The sequence below is a fragment of the Hipposideros armiger genome, unplaced genomic scaffold (genome assembly GCF_001890085.2).
Source record: "Hipposideros armiger isolate ML-2016 unplaced genomic scaffold, ASM189008v1 scaffold_366, whole genome shotgun sequence".
NCBI classification, from domain to species: domain Eukaryota; kingdom Metazoa; phylum Chordata; class Mammalia; order Chiroptera; family Hipposideridae; genus Hipposideros; species Hipposideros armiger.
This window is the reverse complement of record NW_017731716.1, coordinates 1389232-1401816: the sequence shown is the minus strand read 5'-3', so window position 1 is coordinate 1401816 and position 12585 is coordinate 1389232. Positions and strand designations below refer to the sequence as shown.

The 12585-nt window shown below is 31.7% G+C and overlaps 1 protein-coding gene across 1 annotated transcript in view; it reads right to left on the bottom strand.

The window, feature by feature from the left end:
- The window catches only part of PSME4 (proteasome activator subunit 4), a 91462-nt gene that overhangs the window by 32081 nt on the left and 46796 nt on the right, over positions 1-12585 (bottom strand). The window contains exons 20-27 of the mRNA XM_019662108.1: positions 12199-12294; positions 4989-5044; positions 4099-4155; positions 3832-3887; positions 3634-3732; positions 3090-3152; positions 2394-2489; positions 1186-1317 (exon numbers count right to left, since the gene is read on the bottom strand). Coding sequence (XP_019517653.1) covers positions 1186-1317; positions 2394-2489; positions 3090-3152; positions 3634-3732; positions 3832-3887; positions 4099-4155; positions 4989-5044; positions 12199-12294 — 655 coding nt within the window. The remainder of the gene's footprint in view (positions 1-1185; positions 1318-2393; positions 2490-3089; positions 3153-3633; positions 3733-3831; positions 3888-4098; positions 4156-4988; positions 5045-12198; positions 12295-12585) is intronic.

Genomic DNA, 12585 nt, shown 5'->3' with positions numbered 1-12585 from the left:
GTCAGCAAACATTTTCTGTAAAGAGTGATATAATGAGTAGTTGGCCATGCGGTCTCTAACGCCAACTCCTCATCTCTGCCACTGTAGCATGAAAATAGCCACAGACAATACATAAACGAATGGACATGGCTGTGTGCCAATAGAACTTTACTAACAAAAGCAAGCAATCAAGCCCAAGCTGTGGGTTTGTTGACCTGTCCTTATAAGCAAACTTCAAGGAACATGTTTAGTCTCTCTCTCTCTCTCTCTCATGTACCAACAACCAGTTGCATAATCCAGAACCATAATAATTTTGATACCTCCTGTTTAAGTCCCCCTATATTTAACTAACTCCTATCAATTCTCCCTCCCAAATCACTTTCAGTCAATCCATTTCTACCTGATGGTATAAGCAGTCATTATAATTCACCTATACTCTATATTGCATCCCTGTGAGATATAGGATTTCCCTTCTTCTGTGTCATTTCCTTCCTTCTCTGCTCTAATCACACAAGCTTTCACTCCGTTGTTCAAACTTATCATGTTTCTTCAGGTCTCAGGCCCTCCTCCTTCATGCTGGTCACACCACTCTAAATGGTTTTTGGTCTTTCACCCTCTTCTCCCATAGACCAGCCAAGGAACTCATTAACTGGTGCTCAACTCAAATTGCATCCTACATTTTCTCCACCATAACACTGATCATAAACATAGGTTAATAAGTAAATAATTAGGGAGGAAAAAAGACTATACCTGTTTAAAGGTGAAGTGTACAACTGTCTTCAACTTTAAAATACAGAGGGTGCCAAAACTATGTATACACATTTTAATAAAGGAAAAAACTATTAAAATTGTTAATACTCAATATATACCAATAACAAAAGATAAATACAAGTCACCTTTGACTTCTGCAATTACAAGAGGTGCTCAAAGTGGTTACCATCAGCATCCAGACACTTCTGATTACGGTGAACTGTTGCTTGAGCAACGTGACCAAAGTTCCACTTGTATACACTGTTTTGGCACCTTCCCTCTCCCTCCCACCCCCGGTACATAAAAATAAGATGAAGAGATGGAAAGATGTGATAAAGAAAATATAGCAAAATGTTAAATATAAAACCTGAATGGTGAACATGTTAACAGTGGAATTCTTTCAACTTTTCTGTATGTTTGAAAAATTATAGTAAAACAAAACAAACAACTCTATACCTTGAACTGCTGTTGTGTGACATCTTGTCTATCAGGCCTTAAGAACTCCAAAACCAAGGGAATGATATCTCTGCAACAAAAGTTATATGCTCCCAAGGCAGCAAAAAATGTTTGCTGAGCCTTATTTCTGACCTGGAAAAAGTATTAACAGAGGACTTTTATTACATGGTAGACAAACTACAAAGATTTCTAAATGAATTATCAAAAACAAAAAAGAAAGATGATAATTAAAATATTATAACAGAAAAATATATCAAAGCACATGCCTTAACAAAAACAAATAAATCCTTATCTTTTTATCAAAAGGAAAGCATACTACCACCAACTATTAGGTTGTCGAAAGTTGTGACGTATTTTTCTGTTTTTTGTTGCAAAAATGTGTCATGACTTTTCCGACAACCCAATATATCCATGGGTTAGGTTACATCAGTTCAAATATCTCTGATAAAGGAGACACTGAATGGAACCAATATGCATTTCATCAGTAACATAATCAGCAGACTAAACTATTACTCTTGATAAGAAAAGTCTGATTTTATGTCTACACAAGGAAAATCAAAGACTTTCCAAAACAGAGAACTTAACCTCTTCAATACAAACCTTAAGTTACAGCCTACATATTTTGAACACAGACAAAAGATTCAGTATACATTTACAATCCATGAACTAAAGTTAATTATTCATAAGTGATTCGAGTAAAAGCAATACACTGTATACATTTCAAACTCTTTTAAAGATTACTTTAAGTGAAATCTCTGGGTTAAAGATAGGTTTCCTAATTCATATTATTTTATAAATACAGAATAACTGGCTGGACATAAATCTGTACTTTCTCCAGTTCTCTATCCTGGGAGATAATCTCTTGGTCCTATGCTCCCTTAAAGAATGGATCCCACAGGTAATAGCTTCCTGAAACCCAAGTATAACAACACCTAGGAGCAATTATATAGCCTTCATAATGTAGATTTAATTAAATGGCAGCAACATTACAACAGCACTTTAATTATTTTTAAAAACATCTGAGAATTACAAATAGCAAAATAAACATTGTCTGAAAAAGACTAGCAAAATTAGCTTGAATATATTTGCAATTTGAAAGGTGTTTTCTATGCCAATAAATTATTTAAACTCCCTTGATAAAATGGGGATATTTGGAGTGCATGTAATAGAATCAGAATGGGAGAGAGCAATGTTTACACTAGTCTTACCTGACTGTATGAACTTGTAGATAAACGAAGAAGATCTCTGATCATATTTTGATGTATGTTTTTGTATTCGCAACCCTCAACAGTTAGTGTCCGTAGCTATGAAAACATTGTAAATTAAATCTCAAACTTTGTACTAAACGTTCATTTAATTTTGAAGTAACACAAATAATTAAACATTCATCTGGAAAACTGTCACTTAAAAAAGTCGTCATGATGCAACAACATGGATGGACTTGGAAGGTATTAAGCTGGGTGAAATAAGTCAAAACAGAGAAAGACAAATACTGTATGATCTCACTTATATGTGGAATCTAAAGAACAAAATAAATGAACAAACGAAACAGAAACAAACTTATAAATACAGGAAACAAACTGATGGTTGCCAGATGGGAGGGGGGAGGGCTGGGTAGAAAAGGTGAAGGGATTAAGAAGTATATATTGGTAGTCACAAATCACAACACTGTCACGGGGATGAAAAGTAAAGCGTAGGGAATATAATCAACAATACTGTAATAACCATGTGCAGTATCAGGTGGGTACCAGACTAGTCAGGGAGATCACTTCGTAAATTATACAAATGTCTAATCACAATGCTGTACACCTGAAACTAACATAATATTGTTTGTAAGCTATATTTTAATAAAAGTCTTATTTTAAATAAGTAAAAAGTCACTGTTATTCTAAAAATATATTTACCTCATGCTGCAACATTACTCTGTCAATCAATAGTGCTCTGATATGTTGTTTTTTCCCATGGAGCTGAAAGACAAAGTAGCAAACATGTCAACATTTTCCCTAAATGACCTCAATGATGGATTCCCCTGAATCCTTAACAAAAAATTAGTTCAAATCAAGTCCATGACATCCTGGTGGGTAATGGAGGCATTTCATTTATTTCAAAGGCATCAGGCTCATATTGGGTTGTCAGGAAACTCATGACGTATTTTTTCTATGTTTTTCGTTGCAAAAATGCATCATGACTTTTCCGACAACCCAATATTATAATATACTATTTCAATTAATTTTATGGCTAATAATAGACACATCCTCTTAAGAATCTGAATCAGAAAAATACATTATTTTCTAGGATCCTTTTGTTTATACCAAGATAAAATATTTGAAAATCAACTATTTTTTCTTACAGGGAAACTTCCTCTGTACGCTGAACAATCAATTAGGTGGTTATATCAATATTATACACCTTTAAAAATTAATTCAGAGTTGTAGTGAAAATACTGACCCTATTTTCCATTGATTTCTTTACAAGGTTAAAGCTTTTCCAACGGGAGTCAAATTCATGCTTGTGAGATCCTTGAAATTGCAAAAGGTCTCCAATAATCTGTGTCAAAAAATTTTAAATTTTTATTCACATCACATCAAAGTAACCACATCAAACCCAGTCATATCAAAATTTGCAACTATTAAGTGACAATTGTACCTTTATGATAAGAAACAAAGACTTGGTATCATCTTCTGAATTATTAAGTATGTGGTCTATAATTGAATAAAAAGGATTTTGGTTAAAATATTTTGAATTACTATAGGACTCCTAATATATTTAGTAAAAATGTTATTAAGGAAAAAAACACTGCCTGATATTCTCATCATTTGGAGTAAAAAATGTTAAGTAAAAGCACATAAACTATAGAATAAAATTCCTAAACATCTGTTAATAAAAATAAATTAAATGCATACATGTACTTACTAAGAAGTTTCCTTATGACTGTAGCAATTGCTTCTCGGTGATTCTCTCTGGATAGATCTATTTTAGAAAAATGAGAGAAGAAATTTTAGACACACTAAAACGTTCCCCAGACTGTTCAAGTTTATATCAACAATTTGTGTCAAGAAGAGATAATACATCCAGGAAAAAACAAATGGGTCAGCATTTATCATAGTTGGCATGGTACAGAATACATTTTACAACCTGCACATTTACAATGACCTGCTTATAAAACTTGATCGGGCAGACAAGGAGGAGGGAGAAGGAAACCATCTTTGCCAATATTTCAAAGGCTCTATTCACTAACTAAAAGCCATAAATACACAGGATTCTCTAATTAGTTATGAGTGACCAAAATCTAGCAAACTAAAATTATACTCTAGCAATTAATGTATGCAACTAACTCCAGTGTTAATCCAGCAATTCGGAAGTGTGCCAAATTTCAACTAATGTTAGATTCTGAACATTAAATTGCTTTGCATAGCTATATAAAATGTACATAAATATTTATATAAAATTTAACTATGATAAAAAACACAAATATAAGGGCTATAATTTTCCATGCATATAAATACAATGTACAGTTCTAAAACAATTCTAAATATAAATGAACATTACAATATATGAAAGTGCCTGTGCAAATAGAAACATCCAAATATTTAGACCCAATGCCTATCTTTTACTATCTATTCTTTACATAATTTTTCAGTTTCTCCAGAAAAAAAACAAATATAACTATTATGCAATTAATATTCATTTATATATAAAAAGGAGACTAGTAATATTATAAATACAAAATTATTCCATTAAACCTTATGGAGTAATTGACAAAAATTGTCCACACAGGTTTACTCAGATTAAGATTCACGTACCATATTCAAGTCCAGTATACAACTTTGTCTCTTCCAAGGACACCATACTTGGTACCCTGTATAAAAACAAGAGTGCTTGTATTTATTAATAATACCAATAAGAAGGATTAAAGGGAAAAAATGTCACTGCTAGAATGTTTAAATCAAAACAAAGATGGTGCTCTTTTAACAAACACAGATTTCCAGTCTTCCATATTTCAATTCTTTACTCTATCCATTTAAGATTAATGCTATCTGTTTTATCAGTAAGGACAATATTTTTCATCTTAAAGAAAATGTTAATTTAATGACTGGGGGGTGGAGGGGATTTCAGTGCCCAAATGAGCATAGTTATGATACTCAATATTCAAGAGTAAAAGCTTAATTAAATCTCATGATAAACATTTATACATTTATACAAAGAAAAGTCAACTTTTTAATGGCATTATAAAGGTTAAACTAGTCACCAAAAACCCACCAATTTATTGTAGAATATATAGCAGACAAGCTTCTTTAGATAATCATTACCCTTCCTCTGAAAACCAGCCATAATGATCTCTCCTACCATCTGCAGTAAAATGCCACTACTTTTGAAGATGTTCAGAAGTAGAAACACTGCATTTCCTAATTAAAGATCTGTCACAAAGAATTATATTATCAGAACAAACCGAACTAGTTAAAGTCATTAAATGGTTAAAAGTCACTTTTTAAGTATGTAAGAACAGATTTTACTGGGGAATACGAACCTTTATATCTGAAACCTAAATTTTCTTCAATAAAAAACATACTTTAATTTTCAACATTTTACGTCAAAATGAGATTTAATTCAGTAACTTTTTACAAAGAAATACTTTCTAACAGGAGAAACAGGCATAAATGCCAAAGAAACATGGGGTAAGAATAGCTAATATAGGACTAATTATAATTAGTAATAAATAGAAATTTTATAGTTATTATTCATCACTCATGAATGACACAGCCTTGTAATGAAGAAAACACTATTTTAAAATCAACATACCCCATCTATATTGCATTTTTCAAGTAAGTTATCTTTCCTATAAATTCTGGGAATTATCTAAATGGTAACAGCATTAAGATTTAAACGCCAATTATAAAATGGTGTTCTTCCCCATAATCTAGTGCCTACTGTGGCAACAATACTGTCTCAAGTTTCAAAACCAAGCCTACAGAGTATAAACAAACAATGGTAATAGTTTATAATATAAAACACTAATTTGCTTTTCAGAGACTTTTAAGTTCAAATTCTTAAAACCTGGTTTTCATTCTATAAAGCGTCAACCTTTGACAACAGCTTGCAATCTTGAGCATTTGGTCAAATTTTGCATGATTGAAAAATAAATATGTATCCAGAATCTAGTCAGTAAAATCAGATTCCTTTACAATGCACTTCTAGGAGAGTCAAACACGTCTACTGAAATTAGATTTCAACATCACAGAGAAAAAGGCTGTGTGCTCAAGCAGTAACAAGCATAAAGCATAAGACCATTGCCCATCCCAACCCCCACTACCCTGGTACAGCATGAGGAAGTGCTTGTCAGGAGCTATCACATGAGAGAACATGTTTCTTCACTGCTGCTATAAATATAAGCAGTTTTCTAAAGTAGGAACACAATTCTATCTTACCCAGGTCCATATCTAGTACCAAATAATTGAACCAAGCATGCCTTTTATAATTATTGTCACAAAATTACTCTTAGAAGCAACATAAAAAAGCAACCTATAGCAAACTATTCTGAGTAATTTTTACTACATATGAAAAAACAAAAACAAGAACCTATCAAACAAAAAAGACTATCAGTTTGGAATTTGCAATGTTTTTCTTGTATGCATCTCTGACCCTAGTAACACCAATTACAATGTAATCACATTTAAAAACAAGTCTCACCTATTATTACAACTATTTTAAAAATATATCAACCCGTATGAGATTTTTAAGTATTATGAAATACACTTAAATAAAAATGAGTTACGCTTTTATTTTTAAAACCCAAATTAAAAAACACATCTTCCATAACTCAAGTGTATAGAAGGCATCTGATTAGACATATATTTCAGCTTTAGTTTATTTGTTCTTATCTATCACAAGTTCCGTTTATGCTTATTTATCTAAAATTCAGCTTTAATTAATCTTATCTCACAAATCAATTAAACTTCAATTGAATTGACATAGTTTACACTAAATGTTTCTCAGCAAGTGTAAATACATATTTATACTAAATATTTCTTCTGATCTTTAGAAGAATACTTTTCTGAAAGAAATCTCTTCATTACCTAAGTTTTTATGATTGTATCTCTTTGTGGCCACATTGTAAGTCTATGTGTGCAGTACTCTCTAATACATAAAACTGCTCTTGTAACTTTTAGTTATGTACATAATCTTAGCTGAGTAAACTTAAAGTGCTGCCAATACTTATATATCTGCATTCTGATTAAAAGTTATAGTAGCAATATAAATAATCTAAATCAAATACCATCACTCCTCTACCCCAAAGTGAAATTCATTCTACTCGTTCACTGGTTCATTTTACAAACACTAATATAAACTGACCTAGGAACTAAGTAAGATTCTGACAAGTAATTTCAACACAACTTATTAAACATAATACCATCTATATACAATAACAAAGTTAAACTAGCTTCACAGCCACTAAATATTACCACCTAATTCATAACAAAATGTGTTCAATATGTGTGCTACTAAACCAAAACAAAACCTTTAAGTTTCCCACAACTATGTTATTTGTACCACTAGATGCAATCTTCTTTATATTTGATTAGGGTAGAACTGAAATCACTGGTGGGAAAGAGAGGATGGTAAAAAAGCAAGAAATGACTAATAACATAAAAACAAAATATACAATACAAATCGAATAAGCATATGACGGCTAGGTTAATTACGAGTTAACTGCAAACAATAATAATTCTTCCTGTCTGTAAGTAAAAGAACAAGTTACCCTATCCAAAAATCTCTCCCCTCCCAAATGAAAACAAACATAAAGGGTATAAAACCAAGCCACTAAGACATTTTTTCCACTCAAGACTGTAATTGCTTCACAAGAGACAACTGGCCTATTTGTGTTCTGTTATCCAATTCAATCCTAGACAACAATAATAGGGATAAACACAAATGAAAATCTGGCTCTTACTCTACCATGTGAACAAAAGGTTGCTAAGAGAAATTTTACATAGAGCTAGGTTTAAAATTAATGCTGAGCGAAGAACTATTTCCATGTCTGACACACAAGCTTTTAAAAATCAATGAAAACAACAGAAGGTGAAATAAGGAGAAAACAGGATTACTCACCGTGGAGTAGTAACTGTTTCCTTTTCTGTGAGCAGCTCCCCCAGCAGAGCTGGGTAGTTCCCTGGAGGTGCCAAGAGAGGTTAGCTAGCCCTGCCCCTCATCGCATAGCAACACATCCTTTCACATATTAATGAAATGGTCTCAACTCTTAGACCTTAAGTATGATTTTTTTTTTCTGAGTGAAAAGTTAGTAAAAGCTGAGGTCCTAAAAATGATTTAACTAAGAATGACTTAACAGGTTTATCAGAGGAGAGGGGGCACAAAGTAAAGAAGAAATATTTCAGATGAAAACTGATGACTCCTCTACCTTGAGTAACCCTGTTTTAATGCATGTTATTAGTTTTTGGCATTCTGTGACAGCTGGTTAGACCTAAAAGATTATAGAGTGGACTGCAAAAGGAGAAATTAATGACGATTTGAGGATTAAAGGCAAGTGTCCAGTATTCCTGTGTGACCCTGGAAAGACAATCCAACTTCCACATCTATCAAGGTAGAACTATGAGTATAAACTATACACAAATATTTCAACTAAATCATTAACTAAAGGTTCCAAGAGCAAAATAGAGAGGTTCCATTTTATGATTAATTCAACAACCTTGGTATCTAACAAAAATTAAAATTGTACTAGAATTTAAAAATGTACCCTTAATTACCCATAAGGGACCTTATTTTACCCATCTTTTGTACGAGTTCAATTTATAGTATGTACAAAGTACTACTTAGTAACCTACATTGCTAAAAGACAAACAGTACAATGTAGATACCATTAGGCATATTATTTACTTTATACTTAGTAAGCTTTTTGGTTTTTGTCTCTAATCACATAGCACAGAAAATTGGTTTTCACATTTAGCAGTCATTTCCCTGAACAATGGGATTTCAAGACCATGCTATATACTCTATTAAGAACTAAGTTAGGTTTTCTTACAGGAAAACTCAGAATGAAACTAGGCTTCCAGTTTCTCATTACTGCAATTTTCCAGAAGACATGTACTATTAATAAATGTGCAAGGCAAGCTTAATGAGTGGTTTGACCCCCCCCCCCAAAAAAAATTAAAGCAGCTAGAATTATTTTACCTAATTGAGATTTGTATAAGAAAAAAAAATGTTTAAATTTTTAAAAATTGTTTGAGTTTCTATGTGCTCCCCAAAACTGCTATGGTGTTTCAGAAAATGCATAATGTCCCATAATATAACAGATAAATTATTTGCTGTTGACAAGAGTGACTTCCTCAGGCATCTTAGGCATTATATTAAAGCATTTGTTACAGTTATGCATTTCCTTTTCTCCCTCATCTGGTACATTTTACTGTTTCATCTGGAGTAACTAAGGTCCAAAGTAAAGAATCTTTTCACCTGCTAGTTTCAAATTCACCTGCTGCTGATAATTTATTTGAGAATTATGCTACAGATATTCTTTCCTCACACTAGGCAGCGTGATTTAGTATTACAGAAAATGGCACCATCAATTGAAATTCGTTTTTTCAAATCAAATTACATTTAGAAGTTTTAACAATTATTGACTTATATTAAAATAAGCATTTTAGAAATTTTAAATGCTAACTTTATTTTATGATACTTTGGTGATAACTAATTTACTATCTTCCCCAAAAGCCAAAATGTTATGTAAAGAAAATAAGCATAGAAGGGCACACATTACCAAAATAAATTAAAATTTCAGATGAAAATGATACCAGTTAGAAATTAGTTTTAAAGGAAAGGATTCTGTTAAGAACTATTTCAAGGGCCAAGGAAGACATTATAAACTCCCCATTTTGGCAATTCAAAAGCAACAGGCTGCTCATTCATCTTTAATTCTACTTTGTATAATCATTATCCTACATAGATGTGTGTATAATTATAAAGAACCCTAAACATGTGTATTATTCAATGATTAAAACAATAGTTTTCATTGTTTTATACTTTATTTCATTATATATTAAAGAACACATTTTATATTTATACTTTTAAATATATTAAAATATATAAACATGATATATTTATATAATTTTTATTACTTTATATTAAATTTTCACTCTAAAAGTGAAAATTCTACAACAAAACTTTTCAATCTAAATTATCTTAACTTCTTCAATTTTCCTGGGAAAAACCTATAAAGGATACTCAGGATAAATTTTATAGCTTATAATATACAGTAATGCAGGCTAACAAACTACTTATTTATAATCCATGGCAATAATAAAATTTTTAGAACATGGTATTCTTTTCCTTATTGAAAATGCATTTTATTACATGTAGACCTAATTGGTTTTGTTTTTTTTGTTTTTTTTAGCTGAGCCATCCTGCCACCTGTTGGCAGCTCAGCGGCAGCTCAGCTCGGGGCAGACTCGAACCGCTGTTGCTCAGAGCTCAAACTCTTAACCAACTGAGCCACTCGGCTGGCCCCCTAATTGGTTTTATAATAACCAGCGGTATGGAACTTTTATCCTGATGCCCACGTCCATAAAAGACTTTGTTTCAATTCACTATTATAGTGTACATGGCGTAAATATGGTTACATGCTGACATGAACTACACGGGAAACCTCATAAGCCTCCTGAGCTGACCCTTCAACAGTGCATCCCAATGAACACTCAATACTAAAAATTTTCTAATCATATACACAGAAGATACATGCTTTTGCTCTTAGATAAACTACTAGATTAAATGCCCACACTTCTTATTTTCAACACATTCAAACACAACTAAATTTATTGTAATAAATTTATTGCATATGAAATCACATTTTAGCATGCCACAAAAAGAGTTAAGTTCTTACTATATTACACACTGTTAAAGATTATCGGGAGAATAAAAACCATTTCTGCAGGTTTAAAAATATTCCTTAAAATCAATCTCTCTTTATTCCTTAAAATCAATCTCTCTTAACAAAAATGAATTTTGGTAAAATTGTTCTTATATCAAACCATAAAACTGATGAAAAACAAAAGTTCTTTAAAAGAATTGAGCAAATTCCCAGGTAAATTTTAAACAGATTTCCTTACCTGAAATGAGCCCTACTTGTCCCTCTTAAATCTAATGAGCAATCTAAAGTTCAATGCCTAGAAATAGTTTTTAGATTGAAGTAGGTAGCAATTATGAAAAAGCATGACTCCAAACAATGACTATGCAAAATATGGGAAAGACAAACAAGTTGCATTTTAAAACACTCCTTAAACTCTTTTATGATTTTTGTTGCAAAATAACTAATTCTCCCCTTTGTGTTTTTTGAGTGGGCAGGAGTTACTTATGTTAATGTGATTGTCATTAAATTGCTCAGCAATAAGATGTTGATGTTGAGAGAAAGTGATCTAAGATGATATACTGAAACTAGCAGCTATCTACTTTTAATGAGCTAAAGTTACATTATTATTAATTTCAATTCTTTCAACTTAAATGGTAGCACTAATGGACTAACTCAAGACATTTATTCAAAATAATAATACTCTGAAAAGCACTTAACTTCATAAAAGCAGCTTGGTAGATCTAAAAATAAAAATTTCAAAATCATAATGAATAATATTAACAAATTTCACCCCAGTTTTTCTGCTACAAAATCCTTAACATTGATTTCAGACAAAAAGTATTTTTTTTGTTTTCAAAAGAGTATTTATTTTAATTAACTCAGTAAACTAACATAAGAACTCAAATTTCGCTAAGTTCATATTTTAAAACTCATTAACATTGAAAGTTATCATAGTACCATAGGAAAATCTGAATAAACCTTAAAGTTTATAGACCTGAATTGTGCCTCAGATACTTTTGGCCTAACAATGACAAAAGGTTAAAGTGATACAGAAACAACACCAATAATAACAAAACCAATGACTCATTATGTGACTAAGACTTGAAATAAATGCCAAATGGCAAAACAGCAAAATATGTAAAGTAGTTATTTTTACTTACAAGTTAGTAACTGGCTCTCCTTTCAATGGAGGTAGGAGGTTTCCAGAACCAATTAAACAGTTGTGCACTATAGTTAGACTCTGTAGAACATCATCTCTAGAAAAGATAAAAGGTATTTTCGTACCTTTTAGAAAACTACAAATCCGGATTTAACACAAAACCAAGGGTCTAGGATGAACTACAAAAACTTGATCAAGTAGGGATATACATTAAGGTGAGGACATAGCAAATGTCTCAGTTTACCCACTTAATAGTGCGAGGTAATTAAACAGTTATTTACTGGTAATCCTAGACCTGCTTTTATGTAAACATGCTCTAAATAACCTCGAGTAAGCAATTCTGAATTCAATCACCTGTTTACCTAAAGATCACTACCACTAACAAAAA